Genomic DNA, 23,451 nt, shown 5'->3' on the forward strand with positions numbered 1-23,451 from the left:
TACAATCTGTTCCCAGAAGTAGTAGTAGAGCGAATACTCATCAACTCATTTTGAGACTGTATTACCCTAATACTATAACCAAAGACAGCACAGAAAAAGCAAACTTTAGACCAGTATCTTTGATGAAGTTAAATACAAAAATCCTCAGTAAAATTTTAGTAAATTATATCCAGCCCCAACCAAGTGGAATTTAGTCTATATGTATAAGTATTTTACAGTATTAAAAAAAGTCAACGTGATCTAACATACCAAGAGCCTAAAGAAGGAAATTCATGTGATTACATCAATTGATACAGATAATATTTTGAAAAAATTCATGCATTTATGATTTTAAAAAGTAACTCCCAGCTCAATAGAAATAGAGGATAATGTTTTCAACCTCATAATAAGCATCTGCAAAAACAGGTAGAAGACTGAATGATTTCACTCTACAATTAGGGAAAAGGCAAGCATGTAACTTTTACCACTCATATTTGACATTGTACTGTAAGTCATAGTTACTGCAATAAAGCAAGAAAAAGAAAAGGCACACAGAATTGAAAAGATAAATAAAGTTGTTGCTATTTCCAGCTGATATGATTATCTGCATGGGAAATCCAAAGGATTCTACAAAAATACTCCTGGAACTAAAAAGTTAATTCATTATAGTTGCAAGATACCAGATCAGTACACAAAAATCAATTGGATTTATATATATTGACAGTGAGCAAATGGAGACTCATAAAAAAATAGCCATACCATTTACAGTTGTTCCAGAGAATATGAAAAAGAATTCTAACAAAAAGTATGAAAGATTAAATGCAATTAAATGACAAAATGCTGATGAAAAAAATCTAAGAAGACCTAAATATTTGGAGAGATACATTGTTTATGAATCAGACTACTCATAATAGTAAAAATGGCAATTCTTGTTAAATTGATCTGTAGAGTTAAGGCAATTCTTACTAAAATCTCGGAAAATATATATATTTTAATATAGACAGGCTTATTTTAAAATCTATATGGAAAGAGAAAGACCTTAAGAGTCACCTTAAGAGAAATTGGGAAGAATCACTCTTCCTAATATTAAAACTAACTTATGGCTACAGTAATCAAAACAGTATAGTAGTGGCAAAGGGATAGACACGCAGATCAGTGGAACAGTATGGAGAGCCCCAAAATAGATGCACACAGATATGTATGCCTAGCTGACTCTTGACAAATACATAACAGCCATTCAGTGGAGGTAGGGTAGCCTTTTCAATATTATTGTGGAAGGAACTGGACATCCATAAGCTCTATCCATCTATCAACCTTAACCTAATCCTCAAACCATATAAAATAATTACCTCAAAACAGATCATGGTCTTTCATATAAAACATAAATCTGCAAAACTTCTAGTAAAAAGAGAAAATTTTGGGACCTAGTACTAAGCAAAGAGTTACTAGACTTGACACCAAGAGTATAATCCACAGAAGGAAAAGTTGAGAAACCAGGCTTTGTCAACATTTAAAAAGTTGGCTCTGCAAAAGACTCTGTTAAGAGCAAGAAAATACAAAATACAGATTGAGAGAAGTATTTGTACAGCACTTATCCAACAAAGGGCTTATATTTAGAAAATATAAAAAAGCATCAAAACTTAATATTAAAAATCCAGTAAAATTCATATAAAACATTTCACCAAAGAGGATATACAGATGGCTGGTAACACGTGAAAAGATATCTGAATCATTTGGGAAATGCAAACTTAAACCAAAATGATGTTATCACCGCACACCTATCAAAATGGCTACAATAAAAAAAATAGTGATAAAACCAAATGCTGATGAAGTTTTGGAGAAACTATTCATAATTGTTTGGAATGTAAAAATGATACAGCCATTGTGCAAAATAGTTTCACAGTTCTTTTTTAAACTAAAAATGGACTTTATATTAAGAACCAACAATTTCATTCTTGTGCGTATGTTCCAGAGAAAAGAAAACTTATTGTCACTTAGAAACTCATTCATGAGTATTCATAGAAACTTTATGTGTAATAGCAAAAAACTTAAAACTACCCAAATGCCCTTTAATGGGTGAATGAGTGAACAGACTATATCATAACACTATATCCACACTATGGAATACTACTTTGCAATGAAAATGAATGAACTATTGATGCATTCCAATACTATGGATATACCAAATATAATTATATTGAGTGAAGACACTCGGTCTCAAAATGATACATATTGTGTGAGTCTGTATAGAAATTATGATGTATAATTATCAAGATGGAGAACAGGTTAGTGGTTGATGGGTTAGGGAAGGAGGTAGTGAATTTGGCTATCAAGTGTTCCAGTAATAATTCAGCTAAGTGTCTTGATTAGGGTGGAGTTACGTATGATGACCTGAGTGACACAATTGTATAGAGCACAGGCACAGATACAAGATTATGCCTATAATTTGAATCCGTGTCAGTTTCCTGGTTTCGATGGTGTAATGTAGTTAGAAAGATGATAAATTTGGGAAAGGCTGGGTTAGGGAGGGCACAGGACCTCCCTGTATATTCTTTTCACCTCTCTGTGGACCTATAATATTTCAAACTAAAAAGTTTTTAAGACTTCAGAGTAACTCAGACTCTTGTATTTCTCAAATATGAAAGGAAGATACATCTCTAGCAATACTCAATTCACTACCACCCTCTCCCCTTAACTTTGTAGATATTCCCATAAGCCTTTTCAGAATTTATCTTGCATATTTGCCAGCACTGCTTATTTCTTGTTTTCCTTCACCGCCCCAACTCTTTGATGTGTGTGTGTGTGTGTGTGTGTGTGTGTGTGTGTGTGTGTATCCGTGTATCCCAGAAGCTCAAATACTGATAAGCTATTGCAAGGACTTTCTTGAAAAGGGGAGCAAACTGCGTGAATGAAGGCCTTTTGTCATGCTGCAAAAGAAGAAAGCCAGGGCATGCCCGTACAGTAAGACTTTTTTACTCTGGTTCACCCAAGAAGTAGATGTTCTTATGCCTAGACTTAATAATTTTAAGCAGTTTTTGTTTTAAGATCAGCAATGTTTATGTGATATTGACAAAAATATGAACTGGCAGATTTCAAAGTCTATGTATTTCATGTTCTTAACTAAAATATACTGCCCTTCCACCATTATAATGTACTCTAATGAGTGCTACGGTGAGAGGTATATATAAAGAAATGGTATGGAAGGTCGAAGGAAGCACACTTAACTCCCTAGAGAAGGTTTTGAAGAGGCTTACAGGGTGAGATACTTGGTGTAAGTTTTGGAAGATGAGTACAGTTAGCCATCTTAAGAGAATGAGTGAGATCATGATACAGTCTACAAACCACAAGTATTTGTTATAGCTAGAATATAGGATTTATGACAGACCAGTGGCAGAAGTGAGACTAGAAATGGCTAGATCACAAATGGCTTTAGCTGCCATTCAATAGATTGTTTATTAAAGTCTGAAGATAATGGTAACCATTGAAGGATTTCTGTGGGATTTGATGTAAAAGAGAAGGGTTACTCTCAGGGCATTGTAGAGAATGGAATTGTGGGATGTGAGACTAGAGGTAAGATAAGTTGGGAAACTCTTTTACCAATTTAAGAGTCAAAAGAAAAGAGGCTGAGCTAAGGCAGAAACTGAAATGATAAATTATAGAATTGTTGGGAGATCGAATTGGTAATTTGACACATTTGAGTATAGTAGGTAAGACGCAAGTATAATTCCTAGTGTGCTGACTTGAGTGGCTGATCATGTTCAGTAACTGAACTGGGAATAAGATTATGTAGCAAAAAGGATAAAGTCAGGTTTATAAATTATCTGAGGTAGCTTTGCTGCATAAGAGTGGAGTTGCTCAGATGTCAGTTTAACATACACAGAAACCTGTAGTTAAAGAGAAAGGGGCTACCAGGTTGGAAATCGGCAGCATATGTTAAAGCCTGGGGATGGGAAGAGAAGGAGGGCCAGAAAATGTAACTCTAGAAAATATTGACATTCAGCAGCGAGCCAAGGAGAGGAAAGCCTGTGAGAAATAGTGACCAGTGGAAGAACTCAAGAGAGAGTGAGTGCCATTAAAAATACCGAAAAAGAAGAGAGATTTTTAAAAATGTATGAATTAGAGAACATTTATATAGTGGAGTGTATAAATAGTATATAGTCACTTAAGAATAGTGTTTGTAAGGAGTATTAAATGGATGTGGGAAGAGACTTGGGATATAATATTAACTGGATAACTAGTAAAATGCCAGTTTTATAAAAATAAACATATATGTATTATATGCAGAGAAGGAAATTCTCAGATGCAGAATTATAAATAATTCACATTTTCTTTATGTTTAAATAAATTTTCTATAATGTGCATATATTATGACAGAAAAATACATATATATAAATTAAGTATAAATTAAGTGGATTCAGTCAAAACTAATTTAACTTAATTTCCAATGGAACTGTTAAATGCAGAAACCACTCAAAAGAGTTTATTTGAATTGTGTAGCAGGAAGTCATTGGTGACTTCAGAAAATTTTAATCATAATGAGATCAGAAACTAGATTGTGGTGAGCTGAAAAGTGACTGGGAAGCAGGAAAATTGAGATGATGAATATAAAAAGCACATGTTCAGTAAACCAATAGAAAGGCATTTGACAGGGGAGTGGGACTAGATTTTTTTTAAGGGAGGAACTTGAAGCATGCTTGTATGCTAAAGGAAGAGAAAGTATATAAACTATGTTCAAAAATGAGTCTGTTTGTGTTTGGGTACGACCATTTGCAGTATAGTAACTGAACCTGCTTGAGTGCAAAGAGTTTGATTAAGATCTGTTCATTAATATACAACACATTTATCAAATTCAGAAAAAGCGATCTCAAATATCTTACTTTGTATGTGTTTAGTATGTATACAGACATATGTTGAAATGGATTGACTGTTTGTAGAAGAAAAATTTGGTTTGGGGTTTAGCTAACCTCCAAAGCAGTGATTAAAAAGAAAACCCTCTTAAATGAGTAATTCAAAGATAGTTAGTCTATTTTAAATAATTATGTTTGGGGCTTAAATGCTTCCTTCTGTTCTCACTGAAGATACATTGCAGGTTGGCATAGGAAAATGGCAGGGTTTGTTACCACAGTTGATCATCAAGAAATGATCAGTATTTGCCAAAAGAAATAAAGTAGCACCTGGATGTTCCTTGGTAAGATAATAATGTAGCCATAGTCATTCTTTAAACTTAGTACATTAAATGATAAACAGGGAATCCTGCAAAACCTGGCAGCTATATATGGAGGCAGGCCCAGCTCTTCAAGAGGAGGGAAGCCAAGAAACAAAGAGGAAGAGGTATGCCTCCCGCATGTTCGCTACCTCCGTCACATAGCCGTTTTGGAATTTATTGCCTTCTTTTCTTGCATGGTTTAAATGTTTAACAATTATTTGAAGATTTTGTAGGTCTAGAGGGACCTGTTAATATATTTTTGACTGACATACTGTGTCTTAATTTGCCCCATAACTTATTCAATATTATGATTTCAATTTCTTTTCTTTTGATTAAATTAAAAATTTATAGTTTTATGATGTATTTCTTCCTTTTCAGAAATAAATTGTTCTAAATTAAACACTTGAAAGCTAATACTACATTTCCATTAACCAGATTTCAGAACTTTTATTTCTTGTATTCAAATTAACACTGTTCATTAAATTTTAAAAAATTTATCAGTAAAAATGTCAGTAGCTTTACTTTTACATTGTTATGTAGGGTTTTGCCTCTTCGTAGGTTTATCTGGCACGACTCAGGCAAATAAGACTACAGAATTTCAACGAGCGCCAGCAGATTAAAGCCAGACTTCGTGGTGAAAAGGTAGGTTGAAAAGCAATTTTTTCAAAGAAATTGAATGATATTGTAATAGATTAAGATTTAAAATGGTGTACCATTAACACCACCACCAAAAAAAAAAAAAACCGTTGACAGTGGAAATTCAAAGATCAGAAAACTACACATAAAGTAAATCTTACGTATATGATTTCAGATTAGTAAGAGCATTTGTTCCAGAAGAATTCAGAGAGGACAATATAACTAGTATTCATGGGACGATTAAATGCATTTTATATCATTATCTTTTTGTTCCATTGTTCTTAAAGTCTTGATAGTTGTAGAGAGTTCAGTTGTAGCTTTAGGGGAAAACTAACAGCCTTAAATGGTTTCCATTTTATATTTTTAGATTTTAGTTTATTCATTGTTATCTTTCACAGAACTCTGTGCTCAATTTGATGACTCTATCCTAAGTGATTTGTTTGTCTACTTATTTTGTAGAAAGAAGCCAATCGTCGTGAAGGACAGGGAGGAAGTGAAGAGGCTGACATGAGGCGCAAGAAAATCGAGTCACTGAAGGTATAGACTAGAAATGATACAGGTTTTCTTAGAGAACACTGAAAGCTGAGATAGAAACTGTGTTCCTAAGTTTTGCAGTTAAATCACTTTATTCTCTTCCTTTAATTTTTCTTTCCTCTTTATCTTCTACTTTCTGGTTTCTAAAAATAGTGTTTTTCTCTTTTTGGATTATTTTTATGAAGATAGATAAAACCATAGCATAAATACATGAAACTATCATACAAGTAATCTTGAAAAAAAATGGTAGCCTTAAAAATGAAAAATACACAGATATACAATTCCATAAAAATAAATGAAGTTTATGTATAATTGTTTTAAATTTTTACATTTTAATTTCCATTCAAATATACCTGTATTTATTTTCACTCAGCAAATATTTATTGAACACCTGCCATATGTCAAGGCTGGTTCTAGGTGCAAGAGATTTAGAATGAGCCTACATCTTTATTCTAAGACCACATGCACACTTCTTTTTTGGCTAATAAGTAAATAACTTCATAGACCTGGTCAAAAAAAAAAAAAAAAAAAACCCTATGCCCTTATATCTGGTAACTCATTTTGTTGTTTGCTTTTATTTTTAGGCCCACGCAAATGCACGTGCTGCTGTACTAAAAGAACAACTAGAGCAAAAGAGAAAGAAAGCTTATGAGAGAGAAAAGAAAGTGTGGGAAGAGCATGTAAGATTTAGCTCTTATTCTTCATCCTGGTTGTGTTAACATTTTTATAGCTCTTCCTGCGTAGTGCATCAGTGTTACGATTTTCTAATTCTTTTTATTTTCTGTTTTTTTCATTCTCATTCTCTCGCACCCTTTGTCTTTACCTCTCTTTCTCAGTCTGTCTCTCTCTGTCTCTCTCGCATTTAAGAATAATCTGTAGGGAAGTTATTTGGGAGATTGATCTGAAGTCAGAACCTAACTTATTTTATGTTTAAATTTTTAATTATAGCCAAGTAGCTTATCAAAATCCCAGCATAATTGAATGACTACATCGTCCTTCTGCAACTGATTTATAATGCTACTTGTAAGATTTATTAACTTCCTATATATACCAGTGAATGAATTTATAGCAAGTACGAATCAAGCTATATCTTCCTTTGGGCTTTCTCCTTTGCTCCATTACTCTGTCTTTTCTGCCAGTACCTTAATGTATTGGTAATTACAGATTTAGAATATGCTTTAATTTCTGTAGAATGCTTTCCTCACTTCCCATTTACTCCTTTCTACACTTATTATTCTGAGTTATTTGATCTTTTTCTTTATCAGATAAATTTTTAGGGTAATTCTTGTTCCTTCTTCTTTTCTTTCAATCCTCTTGTAATTTTGGTTAGTATTATATTAAACCTACAAGTTAAGAAGAATCGACATAGTTATAGTAGTTTTTATACATGAACTTGTTACAGTTCTACATTTGTTCACTGTTTCTTTTCTATCTCTTACACAGATTTTGATCATTTTTCACACTTACCTGTTGTATTTATAGTTTCTAATTTCATTTCAAACTTTAAAGATTTTTTTCCTAACAGAATATTGCTACTATTTGCAGACATTTTGGGTTTTTGCTTATCCTCTTTTCTAGTAAGTTTTCCTGTTCTGCCAATTTTAGGTAATTTTCTGAGTTTCAGCACACAACTAGATCATTGGCAAATAGTTATGATATACATTATATGTATTATATGCTGTATTCTTACAACAAAGCTAGAGAAAAAATGTTATTAAGAAAATCATAAGAAAAACAAAATATATTTACTATTCTTTTGTTTTTTGAGATAGAGTCTTACACTGTTGCCTGGGCTGGAGTGCAGTGGCACGATCTCGGCTCACTGCAACCTCCGCCTCCCAGGTTCAAGCGATTTTTCTTGCCTCAGCCTCCCACGTAGCTGGGATTACAGGTGCCCACCATGACGCCCAGCTAATTTTTTGTATTTCTGGTAGAGATGGGGTTTCACTATGTTGGTCAGGCTGGTCTCAAGCTCCTGACCTTGTGATGCACCCACTTTGGCCTCCCAAAGTTCTGGGATTATAGGTGTAAAGCGCCACGCCTAGTCTATATTTACTATTCTTTAAATGGAAGTGGATCGTCATCAAGGTCTTCATCCTCCTTACCTTCAGGTGGAGTAGTCTGAGGAAGGAGAAGTAAGAGGGTTGGTCTTGCTGTCTCGGGTGGCAAAAGCAGAAAAAAATCCGTGTGTAAGTGGACTTGCGCTGGTCAAACCTGTGCTGTTCAAGGATTAACTACATATCTTTTTTAATCCTTACAACTTTACAAAGCAAGGATAGAAAGGATAAAATAATTACATAAGATCATATTTTCAACTAAGGACAGAACAGAGAGTTGAACCTGGATCTGCCCAATGTTGAAGTCTTTTTCTTATGCTGTTTCCCCTGCTTTCTGTAAGTTATGCCTTAAAAAAAAATTTTGTTTTTACTTTTAATGTTTATAAGTACATAGTAGATGAATATATTTATGGGATACATGAGATATTTTAATACAGAATGCATACTAATCACATTAGAGTAAATGGGATATCTGTCACCTCAGGCATTTATTTTTTCTTTGCATTTCCAACAATCCAGTTATACTTTTAGTTATTTTTAAGTGTACAGTAAAGTACTGTTGACTGTAGTCATACTGTTGTGCTATCAAATACTGGATCTTACTGATTTTATCTAACAGGATTTTTGTCCCCATTAACCATTCCTACTGTCATGCACCCACGACCCTTACCAGCTTTTGGTAACTATGGTGTTCCGTTTCCATGAATTCAATTGTTTTAATTCTTTCAGTTTCAACAAATAAGTGAGAACCTGCAGTTTGTCTTTCTGTGCCTCACGTATTTCACCTAAGGTGATAGAACTCCAGTTTCATTCATGTTTCAGATGACAGGCTCTCATTCTGTTTTATGGCTGAAGAGTACTCCATGGTGTATATGTCCCACATTTTCTTTATTCATTCATCTATTGATGAACAATTAAGTTGCTTCCAGATCTTGGCTATTGTGAATAGTGCTGCAATAACCATGGGAGTGCAGATATCTCTGATATACTGATTTCCTTTCTTTTGGGTATATACGTAGCAGTGGGATTGCTAGATCATATGGTTAGTTCTATTTTTAGGTTTTTGAGGAACCTCCAAACGGTTCTCCATAGTGGCTGTACTAGTTTACAATCCCACCAACAGTGTATGAGTGTAAGAGGATTCCTGTTTCTCCACATAGTTGCCAGGATTTGTTAGTGCCTGTCCTTTTGATAAAAGCCATTTTAACTGCAGCGAGATGATATCTCATTGTCATTTTGATTTGCATTTCTCTGATGATCAGTGGTGTTGAGCACTTTTTCATATACCTGTTTGCCATTTATTTATATGTCATCTTTTTATAAATGTCTATTCAGATCTTTTGCTTACTTTTTAATTGGATTATTAGATTTTTCCTATTGAGTAGTTTAAGCTCCTTATATATTCTGGTTATGAATCCCTTTTCAGATGGGTAGTTTGCAAATGTTTTCTCTCCTTTTATGGGTTTTTACTTGTCTATGTTGATAGTTTCCTTTGCTATGCCCAAGTTTTTTAACTATATATGATCCCATCTGTCCATTTTTGCTTAGGCTGCCTGTGCTTACAGGGTACAACTCAAGAAATCTTTGCCTAGGCCAGTGTCCTGGAGAGTTTCTCCAGTGGTTTTTTTGTTTGTTTGTTTTTTGTTTTTTAGTAGTTTCATAGTTTGAGGCCTTAGATTTAAGTCTATTTAATCCATTTTGATTTGATTTTTGTATGCAGCAAAAGATAGGAGACTAGTTTCATTCTTCTGCATATGGATATCCAGTTTTCCCAGCACCATCTATTGAAGACACTGTCTTTTCTCCAATGTATATTCCTGGAACATTTCAAAAATGAGTTCACTGTAGATGTATGGATTTATTTCTGGGTTCTCTATTCTGTTCTACTGGTCTGTGTGTCTGCTTTTATGCCAGTACCATCTGTTTTGGTTACTATAGCTCTGTAGTATAATTTTAGGTCAGGTACTGTGATTCCTACAGTTTTGTTCTTTTTGCTCAGGATAACTTTGGCTATTCTGGGTCTTTTGTGGTTCCATATGAATATTAGAGGAGTTGGGTTTTTTAAAAAAATTTTTACAAAAAAATAACAGTGGAAATTGGATAGAAATTGAATTGATTCTGTAGATTGCTTTGGACGGTATGGGCTTTTTTTCTTTTATTGTACTTTAGGTTCTGGGGTACATGTGCATATCATGCAGGGTTGTTGCATAGGTACATACATGGTAAGGTGGTTTACTGCCTCTATCCCCCCCGTCACCTGTATCTGTCATTTCTCCCCATGTTATTCCCTTCAACCTCCCCATCCTCTGCTGTCCCTCCCCTAGCCTCCCCCTAAAAGACCCCAGTGTGTGATGCTCCCTTCCCTGTGTCCATGTGTTCTCATTGTTCAACACCCACCCAGGAGCGAGAACATGCAGTGTTTGATTTTCTGTTCTTGTGTCAGTTTGCTGAGAATGATGGTTTCCAGATTCATCCATGTCCCTACAAAGGACATGAGCTCATCCTTTTTTATGGCTGCATAGTATTCCATGGTGTATATGTGCCACATTTTCCCTGTCCAGTCTATCATTGATGGGCATTTGGGTTGGTTCCAGATCTTTGCTATTGTAAACAGTGCAGCAATAAACATACTTGTGCATGTGTCTTTATAATAGAATGATTTATAATCCTTTCAGAATATACCCAGTAATGGGATTGCTGGGTCAAATGGAATTTCTATTTCTAGATCCTTGAGGAATCGCCACACTGTGTTCTACAATGGTTGAAGTCATTTACACTCCCACCAACAGTGTAAAAGTGATCCTATTTCTTAACATCCTCTCCATCATCTGTTGTCTCCAGACTTAATGATCGCCATTCTAACTGGCGTGAGATGGTATCTCATTGTGGTTTTAATTTGCATTTCCCTAATGACCAGTGATGATGAGCATTTTTTCATATGTTTGTTGGCTTCATATATGTCTTCTTATGTAAAGTGTCTGTTCATATCCTTCGCCCACTTTTGAATGGGTTTGTTTGTTTTTTTCTTGTAAATCTGTTTCAGTTCTTTGTAGATTCTGAATGTTAGCCCTTTGTCAGGTGAGAAGATTGCAAAAATTTTTTCCCATTCTTTTGGTTGCCGGTTCACTCTAACGACTGTTTCTTTTGCTGTACAGAAGCTCTGGAGTTTAATTAGATCCCATTTGTCTATTTTGGCTTTTGTTGCCAATTCTTTTGGCATTTTATGCATGAAGTCCTTGCCTATGCCTATGTCCTGAATGGTTTTGCCTAGGTTTTCTTGTAGGGTTTTTATGGTGTTAGGTCTTACGTTTAAGTCTTTAATCCATCTGGAGTTAATTTTCCTGTAAGGCATCAGGAAGGGGTCCAATATCTGATTTCTGCATATGGTGAGCCAGTTTTCCCAACACCATTTATAACACAAGGAATCCTTTCCCCATTGCTTGTTTTTGTCACATTTGTCAAAGATCAGATGGTTGTAGATGTGTAGCATTGCCTCCAAGGCCTCTGCTCTGTTCCATTGGTCTATATCTCTGTTTTAGTACCAGTACCATGCTGTTTTGATTACTGTAGCCTTGAAGTATAGTTTGAAGTCAGGTAGCATGATGCCTCCAGCTTTGTTCTTTTTGCTTAGGACTGTCTTGGCTATGCTGTCTCTCTTGTTTTTTCATATGAAGTTTAAGGTGGTTTTTTTCCAGTTCTGTGAAGAAGGTCTTTTGTAGCTTGATGGGGATAGCATTGAACGTATAAATTACCTTGGGCAGTATGGCCATTTTCACGATATTGATTCTTCCTAACCATGAGCATGTAATGTTTTTTCATCTGTTTGTGTCCTCTCTTATTTCGTTGAGCAGTGGTTTGTAGTTCTCCTTGAAGAGATCCTTTACATACTTTGGTAGTTATATTCCTAGGTATTTTATTTTCTTTGTAGCAATTGTGAATGAGAGTTCACTCTTGATTTGGTTCTCTGTTTGTCTGTAATTGGTGTATAGGAATACTTGTCATTTCTACACATAGATTTTTGTATCCTGAGACTTTGCTGAAGTTGCTTATCAGTTTCAGGAGATTTGGGGCTAAGATGATGGGGTCTTCTAAATATATAATCATGTCATCTGCAAATAGAGATCATTTGACTTCCTCTTTTCCTAATTGAATACCCTTTATTTCTTTTTCTTGCCTGATTGCTCTGGCTAAAACTTCCAATACTGTATTAAATAGGCGTGGTGAGAGAGGGCATCCTTGTCTAGTGCCAGATTTCAAAGGGAATGCTTCCAGTTTTTGCCCATTCAGTATAATATTGGCCATGGGTTTGTCAAAAATTGCTTTTATTATTTTGAGATACATTCCATCGATACCTAGTTTATTGAGAGTTTTTAGCATAAAGGGCTGTTGAATTTTGTTGAAGGTCTTCTCTGCAGCTATTGAGGTAATCATGGTTTTTGTCTTTGGTTCTGTTTATGTGGTAAATTACATTTATAGGCCTGCATATGTTGGACCAACCTTGCATCCTCGGGATGAAGCCTACTTGATTGTGATGGATAAGCTTTTTGATGTGCTGCTGTAATCGGTTTGCCAGTATTTTATTGACGATTTTTGCATCCATGTTCATCATGGATATTGGCCTGAAGTTTTCTTTTTTGGTTGAGTCTCTGCTGGGTTTTGGTATCAGGATGATGTTGGTCTCATAAAATGATCTGGGAAGAATTACCTCTTTTTTTTTTTTTTGAGACGGAGTTTTTGCTCATGTTACCCAGGCTGGAGTGCAATGGCCCGATCTCGGCTCACCGCAACCTCTGCCTCCTGGGTTCAGGCAATTCTCCTGCCTCAGCCTCCCGAGGAGCTGGACTACAGGCGTGCGCCACCATGCCCAGCTAATTTTTAGTATTTTTAGTAGAGACGGGGTTTCACCATGTTGACCAGGATGGTCTCAATCTCTTGCCCTCGTGATCCACCCGTCTCGGCCTCCCAAAGTGCCAGGATTACAGGCATGAGCCACCACGTCCGGCGAATTTCCTCTTTTTGTATTGTTTGAAATAGTTTCAGAAGGACTGGTACCAGCTCCTCTTTGTATGGCTGGTAGAATTCGGCTGTGAACCCATTAGACCTGGGTTTTTTTTGTTTGTTTGTTTGTTTGTTTTGGTTGGTAGGCTATTAATTGCTGCCTCAACTTCAGCCCTTGTTACTGATCTACTCAGGGTTTCAACTTCTTCCTGGTTTAGTCTTGGGAGGGTGCAAGTGTCCAGGAATTGTCTGTTTCTTCCAGATATACTGGTTTATGTGCACAGAGTTGTTTGTAGTAATCTCTGATGGTAGTTTATATTTCTGAGGAATCAGTGGTGATATCCCCTTTATCGTTTTTTATTGCATCTAATTTATTCTTCTTTCTTTTCTTTTTCATTAATCTGGCTAGCAGTCTATCTTGTTGATCTTTTCAAAAACCAGCTCCTGGATTTATTGATTTTTTTTTTTAAGGGTTTTTTTGTGTCTCTATCTCCTTCAGTTCTGCTCTGATCTTTGTTATTTCTTGACTCCTGCTAGCTTTTGTGTGTGTGTGTGTGTGTGTGTGTGTGTGTGTGTGTGTGTGTGTGTTTGTGTTTATCTTGCTCCTCTAGCTGTTTCCATTTTGATGATAGGGTGTCGATTTTACATCTTTCCTTGCTTCTCATGTGGGCATTTATTGCTATAAATTTCCCTCTATACACTGCTTTAAGTGTGTCCCAGAGATTCTGGTACTTTGTGTCTTCGTTCTCATTAGTTTCCAAGAACATCTTTATTTCGGCCCTCATTTCATTGTTTATCCAGTTGACATTCTGGAGCCAGTTTTTCTGTTTCCATGAAGTTGTGCAGTTCTGAGTTAGTTTCTTAATCCTGAGTTCTAATTTGGTGGCACTGTGGTCTGAGAGACTTCTTTGTTATGATTTCCATTCTTTTGCATTTGCTGAGGAGTGATTTACTTCCAATTATGTGGTCAGTTTTAGAGTTGGTGTGATGCGGTGCTTAGAAGAATGTATATTCTATGGATTTGGGGTGTAGGGTTCTGTAGATGTCTATTAGGTCCACTTGGTCCAGATCTGAGTTCAAGTCCTGGATATCCTTGTTAATTTTCTGTCTTGTTGATCTAATATTGACAATGGAGTGTTAAAGTCTCCCACTATTATTGTGCGGGAGTCTAAGTCTCTTTGTAGGTGGTTAAGAACTTGTTTTATATATCTGGGTGCTCCTGTATTGGGTGCATATATATTTAGGATCATTAGTTCTTCTTGTTGCATTGATCCTTCTACCATTATGTAATGCCCTTCTTTGTCTCTTTTGGTCTTTGTTGGTTTAAAGTCCATTTTATCAGAGACTACGATTGCAACCCTGTTGGTTTTTTTTTTTTTGGTTTTTGTTTTGTTTTGTTTTGTTTTGTTTTTTTCTCTCCATTTGTTTCCTCCATCCCTTTATTTTGAGCTTGTGTGTGTGCTTGCACATGAGATGGGTTTCCTAAATACAGCATACCAATCAGTCTTGACTTTTTATCCAGTTTGCCAGTCTGTGTCTTTTGATTGGGGCATTTAGCCCAATTTACATTTAAGGTTAATATTGTTATGTGTGAATTTGATCCTGCCATTTTGATTCTAGCTGGTTGTTTTGCCTGTTGATGCAGTTTCTTCATTGTGTCAATGGTCTTTACCATTTGGTATGTTTTTGGAGTGGCTGGTACTGGTTCTTTTCCATGTTTAGTGCTTCTTTCAGGTGCTCTTGTAAGGCAGTCCTGGTGGTGACAAAAATCTCTCAGCAGTTGCTTCTCTGTAAAGGATTTTATTTGTCCTTTGCTTAAGAGGTTTAGTTTAGCTGGATATGAAATTCTAAGTTGAAAATTCTTTTCTTTAAGGATGTTGAATATTGGCCTCACTCTCTTCTGGCTTGTAGGGTTTCTGTCAAGAGATACACTGCGAGTCTGATGGGTTTCCCTTTGTGTGTAACCTAACCTTTCTCTCTTGCTGCCTGTAGCATTTTTTCCTTCATTTCAACCCTAGTGAATCTGACGATTATGGTGCCTTGGGGTTGCACTTCTTGAGGAATATCTTTGTGGTGTTCTCTGTATTTCCTAGACTTCAATGTTGGCCTACCTTGCTAGGTTGGAGAAGTTCTCCTGGATAATATCCTGAAGGGTATTTTCCGGCTTGGATTCATTCTCCCTATCACATTCAGGTACACCTATCAAACGTAGATTAGGTCTTTTCACATAATCCCATATTTCTTGGAAGCTTAGTTCATTTCTTTTCACTTTTCTTCCTCTAATCTTACTTTCTCGTTTTATTTCATTGAGTAGATTTTCAGTCTCTGATATCCTTTCTTATTCTTGATCGATTCACCTATTGAAATTTGTGTATGCTTTGCAAAGTTCTTGTGCTGTGTTTTTCAGCTCCATCAAGTCGTTTATGTTCTTCTCTAAGCTGGTTATTCTAGTTAGCATTTCATCTAACCTTTCTTCAAGGTTCTTAGTTTCTTTGCATTGAGTTAGAACATGTTCTTTTAGCTCAGAGAAGTTTGTTATTACCTACCTTCTGAAGCCTGCTTCTGTCAGTTCATCAGACACAACTCTCCATCCAGCTTTGTTCCCTTGCTGCTGAGGAGTTGTGATCCCTTGAAGGAGGAGAGCATTCTGGTTTTTGGTGTTTTCATCCTTTTTGTTCTGGTTTCTTCCCATCCTCATGGATTAATCTACCTGTGGTCTTTGAAGTGGGTGACTTTTGGATGGGGTCTCTGAGTGGACATTCTTTTTGTTTATGTTGAAGCTATTTCTTTCTCTTTTTCAGTTTTCCTTCTAACAGTCAAGCCCCTCTGCCACAGGACTGCTGGAGGTCCACTCCAGGCCCTGCTTGCCTGGGAATTACCCATGGGGGCTGCAAAACAGTAATGGTTGCTGCCAGCTTCTTCTTCTGTTATCTTCATCCCAGAAGGGTACCCGCCAGATGTCAGCCAGAGCTCTCCTTTATGAGGTGCCACTTTGGATATACGGGGGTCAGGGAGAAAGTCTGTCCCTTGTTAGAATTCAAATGCTGAGCCGTGAGCTGCGTTGTTCTGTTCAGAGCTGCTGGGCAGGTACATTTAAATCTGCTGCAGCAGAACTCGTATCTGCCTCTTTTCCCAGGTGCTCTATCCTGGGAATGTGGGGCTTTATTTATAAGTCTCTTGTGTGCTGCTGCCTTTTTTCAGAGATGCCTTGCCCAGCAAGGAGGGAGTCTAGTCACAGTCTGCCAGCAGAGGCATTGCTGAGCTGCCATGGGCTCTGCCCAGCTGCTGTGTAAATTTTCTTGTACTTTTGTTTACAGAGGTACAATTAGCACTGCCTCAGTAATGGCAGTCTGCCTTGGTAGTGGTGGACTGTCTTGGTAATGGCCGACTGCCTCAGTAGTGGTGGACTGCCTTGGTAATGGTGGATGCCCATCCCCCCGCAGAGCTCCACCATCCTGGGTCAAGCTCAGGTTGCTGCACTTGGTGCAAAACTCTCAATCCAGAGCATTTCAGATTGCTGGCCTTTGTGGGGGTGAGACTCACCAGGCCAGATCACCTGGTTCCCTGCTTTCAGCCCCGTTTTTCAGTTGAATGGGTGACTCTGTCTCCTAAGCATTCCAGGCACCAGTTGAAATAGCCACCAGTTGTGTGAGTTTTTATGCAAAACCCACGGCACCGGCAGCCATGCTGGAAATTCGTGGTGCTTTTCAGCAGGGAAATCTCCTGGTCTGTGGGTGGTAAAAACTGCGGGAGAAGCGCAGTGTCTGAACTGGAGTGGCTGGAAAAGCCCCCGATGGCCTCCGCTGGGCAGGGAGGGGCCTCCTCCAGGGATTGCATCTCCTGGGTGAGACAGCACCCCACCCTGCCTCGGCTGGCCGTTCTTGGGCTACACCCACTGTGTGAGCAGTCCCACTGAGGTGCACCTAGTACCTCGTTTGGAAATGCAGAGTTCACTCACCCTCTGTGTAGCTCTCACTGGGAACTGCAGTCCAGAGCTGTTCATATTTGGCCATCTTCTGTATATTTAGTATGGACATTTTAATAATACCGAGTCTCCTTTCATGACCATTGAATGCACTTCTATCTGTGTCATCTATGATTTCCTTCTTCAGTGTTTTGTAGTCCCCCTTATAGAGAGAGATTTCACCTCCTTGGGTAAATGTATTCCTCAGTATTTTTGTGTGTGGGTGGCTGTTGTAAATGAGATTACATTACTGATTTCATTCTCAGCTTGAATATTATTGGTGTATAGAAATATTACTGATTTTTATGCAATGATTTTATATCCTGAAACTTTACAGAAGTTACCCATCAAATCTAATAGTCTTGGTGGAATTGTTAGGATTTTCCAGGAACAGAATTACATTGTCCACAAAGAGTTAGTTTGACTTTCTCTTTTCCTATTTGGATGTCTTTTATTTTTTTCTCTTGCCTGATTGCTCTGGCTGGGACTTCCAGTACTACATTGAATAGGATTGCTAAGAATGGAATCCTTATCTTGTGCTAGCTCTTAGGGAGAATCCTCTAACTTTTTATTCATTCAGTATGATGTTCGCTGTGGGTTTGTCATAGGTGGTTCTTACTATTTTGAGATCTCTTCCACTGATGCCTAATTTGTTCATTTTTTTTATCATAAAAGGGACTTTGTATTTTATCAAATGCTTTTTATGTATATATTGAGATGATCATAGTCTGTTTTTAAAATTCTGTTTATATGGGGAATCATATTTATCGATTTGTGTTGTTGTTGTTGAACCTACCTTGCATCCCAGGAAGAAAGGAGCAAAGGACCTAAAAGCAACCAGAAAACAGTGACAAAATGCAGTAGAATGTGCTTACCTATATCAGTAACAATCCTCAATGTAATTGATTAAGCTCTCCAATCAAAAGATTTAGATGGATAGAAAAAGAATATTCTGAAGTTGCTTCAGGATGTTGACTAGGAACATCTCATGCCAGCTCTCCTCAGAAGGAAGATCAAAGTTTCTGATAAATAATTAAGTTTTGACAAGAAAATGGAGGGAAGAGAGCCAGGACCTGTTGGAGTACCAATGTGAAGAAGATTGGGTGGAGAGAAAGAAAGAAAGGTTGATATCGACCTTTGAGGAACAGAAAATATAGGTGGGCGTGTATCTCTGCTCCCTTCACCCCTCTGACAACATGCTGGCTCACTTTTTGTGTGTTATTCATGTTTAGGAATGCTTGTGATTTTTGCCCATTGATTTTGTATCCTGAGACTTTGCTGAAATTGCTTATCAGCTTGAGATTTTGGGCTGAGATGATGGGATCTTCTAAATATACAATCATGTCATCTGCAAATAGAGGCAATTGGACGCCCTCTTTTCCTAAGTGAATACCCTTTATTTCTTTTTCTTGCCTGATTGCTCTGGCCAGAACTTCCAATATGATATTGAATAGGAGTGGAGAGAGAGGGCATCCTTGTCTAGTGCCAGTTTTCAAAGGGAGTGCTTTCAGTTTTCACTCATTCAGTGATACTGGCTGTGGGTTTGTCATAAATAGCTTTTATTGTTTTGAGATATGTTCAAGGCTACAGTAATCAAAACAGCTTGGTACTGGTATCAAAACAGAGGTATAAACCAGTGGAACAGAACAGAGGCCTCAGAAGTAACACCGCACATCTACAACCATCTGATCTTTGAAAAATCTGACAAAGACAAGCAACGTGGAAAGGATTCCCTGTTTAATAAATGGTCTTGGGGAAACTGGCTATGCATATTCAGAAAGCTGAAACTGGACCCCTTCCTTACACCTTATACAAAAATTAATTCCAGATGGATTAAAGATTTAAACATAAGACCAAGGGCCGGGCGTGGTGGCTCAAGCCTGCAATCCCAGCACTTTGGGAGGCCGAGGCGGGTGGATCATGAGGTCAAGAGATCAAGATCATCCTGGTCAACATGGTGAAACCCCGTCTCTAATAAAAAATACAAAAAAATTAGCTGGGCATGGCGGCACGTGCCTGTAATCCCAGCTACTCAGGAGGCTGAGGCAGGAGAATTGCCTGAACCCAGGAGGCGGAGGTTGTGGTGAGCCGAGATCGCGCCATTGCACTCCAGCCTGGGTAACAAGAGCGAAACTCCGTCTCAAAAAAACAACAACAACAACAACAACGACAAAAAACATAAGACCTAACACCATAAAAACCCTAGAAAACCTAGGCAATACCATTCAGGACATAGGCATAGGCAAGGACTTTATGACTAAAACACCAAAAGCAATGGCAACAAAAGCCAAAATAGACAAATGGGACCTAATTAAAGTTAAGAGTGCACAGGAAAAGAAACAATCATTAGAGTGAACCGGCAACCAACAGAATAGGAAAAAATTTTTGCAATCTACCCATCCGACAAAGGGCTAATATCCAGAATCTACAAAGAAGTTAAACAAATTTACAAGAAAAAACAACCCCATCAAAAAGTGGGCAAAGAATATGAACAGACACTTTTCAAAAGAAGGGGTGTGGGTGGCTAGGGGAGAGATAGCAGGGGTGGGGGGATTGGGAAGTGATAACATTAGGAGAAATACCTAATATAGATGACAGGGGGATGGATACAGCAAACCACCATGGCGTGTGTATACCTATATTAACAGTCCTGCATGATCTGCATGTGAACCCCAGAACTTAAAGTATAATTTAAAAAATTAAAAATAAATAAATATAAAATTATATAAAAATAAAAATTTACTAAAAATAGAATTCGGGAGATTCTGTCTTGGTTAGGTCAGATAAAATATTTTGAACATAAATTCTTGTGTATTTTCTATTTCTATCTTTGTCTTATTTTTAGACTTTTCATGCATGCCTGTAAGGCTCCCCCAGGGTATACACACTTACTGCTCTTACTACCTTGTGTTCTTATTCTTAGACATTCTTACAAAAGCATTGTAGCAATATTAGTTAAGAAACTTTATTCAAATACAAATACTTTCATACTATTGGTTCTTCAAAGTGAAAGTTTTGCAAAGTTAAATATGAATTTGGTAAAATTTGGCCATGATATGTCTTTAGGCTATATAAAACTGTGTGAAATTACTCTGTATTCAAAATATGAAATTAAGCCACTTAAGAATAATTTCCTAACATACATCCTTACTAATAAGTCAGCACAAAGATGAAAATATGTTTGTTATTGATCTGTGCATCAAGAAAGAGTAGGCAGACTGGTGGTTTCATGTGTATAAGCCTCGCCTCACTATTCGGTGAAATTTTGAGTTTTGTCATTTGGTGGCGCTGCTGCTTAATTTTTCAGCACATAGTAAAATTGACACATGAATTAGAAACAGTTTTACAGTGATAATTGAAAACCTTTTTTGACAATACAAGCAATGTCGAAAGGCCTTCAATTTATGAACCTTGTGAGAAAAATGACCAAGAAAAAAAAGCTTCTAAAGCATTTCTTTTAAGCCTCAATAATGAAACTTTCAGGTCAATGTTTTGTTTTTCTTTTGCAAATTTTTATATTTAGAACTGTGATTAAACTTTGAAAGACTGTGCATTTGTTCGTTTTGTTTTGTTTTGAAACAGGGTCTTGCTCTATGAATCAGGCTGGAGTGCAGTGGTGTGTACATGGCTCTCTGTAATTTCGACCTACTCATCTCCAGGGATCTTCCTGTCTCAGCCTGTCTGTAGCTGGACCCCTCAGCACATCACCACGCCCAGCTAATTTTCTTATTTCTTGTAGAAATGGAGTCTGACCCTCCATTTCTACAAGAAATAAGAAAATTAGCTCGGTCTCAAACTCCTGGGCTCAAATGTTCCTCCTGCGTCAGCCTCCCAAACACCCAGTGAATAAATGTGTTTAGAATGAAATATATATTACAGATTTATCTGGGTGATCAATGTTGTAATAAAATTGAGTCATTGTTTGTTCCAAAATTTTATATTTTTCTTTTATATGAAACTTTACGTTACTTTGCTGGTTTGGTTAATTTTTGTGATTTGTCATATTCAGCTTTCCATATTAAAGTCTTAGTGTAGTGGTTTATCTTTCAATAATTAGTAGTATATTATCATCTTTTATCTAAAGGTGTAGTTAATATTGAACAGCCTTAAGGTTCTGATTACAAATAATATATCCATGATGTTTATGCAGAAGGCCCAATTTAACTGTACTAAGTTACTTACGTATGTGACATTAGCTTATAATGGTGTTGCCACATCGCAGTAGTCATAAATTTTCAGTAACTTAGTTTTCTTAGCCGGGCGCGGTGGCTCAAGCCTGTAATCCCAGCACTTTGGGAGGCCGAGGCGAGTGGATCACGAGGTCGAGAGATCGAGACCATCCTGGTCAACATGGTGAAACCCCGTCTCTACTAAAAATACAAAAACTAGCTGGGCGTGGTGGCACGTGCCTGTAATCCCAGCTACTTAGGAGGCTGAGGCAGGAGAATTGCCTGAACGCAGGAGGCGGAGGTTGCGGTGAGCCGAGATCGCGCCATTGCACTCCAGCCTGGGTAACAGGAGCGAAACTCCGTCTCAAAAAAAAAAAAAAAAAAACCTTAGTTTTCTTTTTTAAGTGATTGTAAGAGTCAGTAATCAGTCTTTGTTCATTTGTTTAGATTTTGTGTCTGAATTTGTCTGTTTAGGTTCTTCAAATCTGTTTGGTTTAGTTGACCCAGAGGAAAGATCAGTATGTATTTGATTATAGACCATAAGCATTTACTGAAGGCTGCTGAAGATCATTATTATAAAAGTGCCAATAAATTTGTGTCTCAAAATGCCTAAATTTTAATTTCTGATCATGCTTAAGATAGGAGGTTTTTGGTTTTAGTCTGCATTCTAAACATCAGAAACTTGCATTCTAAAACTTAATACATTTCATCAGGAACTAAAACCAGGCTTTTGGTGTTCAAGCCAAATAACCTTATTTAATGGAAACCAAATAAATAACAATTGCTACTATTTATCAGGTACACAGCTGTGTACTTTACATGAATTATCTCATGTAATCCCTATGGCAGAGAGGCAATGAGTACAACATTTCTATTTTAGAGAAAAAAACTCTTGAGTTTCAGACAGGATAAAGACAATGAAAAATCACAGGACTGGTGAGTGTTTTGGGATTTGAATGTAGAATTGTCCTACATCTGTATTTTATGGCTACTTGAACAGTGAATGGCTGACCATTGGCTGTTCTGCAAAGGCTGTTCTCACTGGCACCCCTCTTGGCTTTACACAGTTAGTTCTTTGTATATTTTTTGTTTGTTTCCTTCTTCCCCAGATGATGTAGTACACCTCTTTATTTTTTTCCTCTATAACATACTGATTGATTTATATGTTGTTTTTTCTTTTCTAATTTACAATCCCTTCAGAGAAAATATGATGTCTAATTTGTTTTGGATATCATTATCCAGAACTGTGCTTGACACTTAATATTTATTAATACATATTTTCATTTATCAATAAATTAATTTTTATCAAATATCAATTTGTCTTCTCACAGATATCATGTCAGATTCATGTACTGAAATAGCAGGACAGGCGAGGTGGCTCACGCCTGTAATCCCAGTACTCTGGGAGGCCAAGACAGATGGATCATGAGGTCAGGAGTTCAAGACGAACCTGGCCAACATGGTAAAACTCTATCTCTACTGAAAATACAAAAATTAGCCAGGCATGGTGGCACACACCTGTAATCCTAGTATGTGGTAGAGAAGTAATGACGGATTTAAATTAAAATGGCAGAATTTGTATATTCAAATTATATTTCTTTTAAATAATCAACTAGAGAAATAGCATCTTTGTTTTAAAAATACTGCTAATATTCAGAACAGCTTTGGAGCTTGTTTTTATTCCCTCAATGTATGAAACCTTATTTGAATTTATATTCTATAGCATGCGTCCCCAAACTTTTTACACATGGGGCCGGTTCACGGTCCCTCAGACCGTTGGAGGGCCGCCACATACTGTGCTCCTCTCACTGACCACCAGTGAAAGAGGTGCCCCTTCCTGAAGTGCGGCGGGGGCCGGATAAATGGCCTCAGGGGGCCGCATGCGGCCCATGGGCCGTAGTTTGGGGA

The 23,451-nt window shown here is 37.1% G+C and overlaps 1 protein-coding gene across 12 annotated transcripts in view; it reads left to right on the plus strand.

Annotated features, from left to right (window-relative positions):
- NEK1 (NIMA related kinase 1) overlaps positions 1-23,451 on the plus strand; it is a 214,063-nt gene that overhangs the window by 95,208 nt on the left and 95,404 nt on the right. For 6 of the 12 annotated variants that reach the window (XM_074396985.1, XM_039479149.2, XM_039479148.2 and 3 more), the window contains 4 exons: positions 5,227-5,310; positions 5,744-5,827; positions 6,281-6,358; positions 6,940-7,035. In XM_074396985.1, the coding sequence (XP_074253086.1) occupies positions 5,227-5,310; positions 5,744-5,827; positions 6,281-6,358; positions 6,940-7,035 (342 nt within the window). Of the gene's footprint in view, positions 1-5,226; positions 5,311-5,743; positions 5,828-6,280; positions 6,359-6,939; positions 7,036-18,182; positions 19,893-22,874; positions 22,984-23,451 lie in introns of those variants that run through there. The other 6 variants (XM_074396986.1, XM_039479153.2, XM_039479150.2 and 3 more) reach the window with 3 other exon arrangements.

The sequence above is a fragment of the Saimiri boliviensis genome, chromosome 3 (genome assembly GCF_048565385.1).
Source record: "Saimiri boliviensis isolate mSaiBol1 chromosome 3, mSaiBol1.pri, whole genome shotgun sequence".
In the NCBI taxonomy this organism is placed as follows: domain Eukaryota; kingdom Metazoa; phylum Chordata; class Mammalia; order Primates; family Cebidae; genus Saimiri; species Saimiri boliviensis.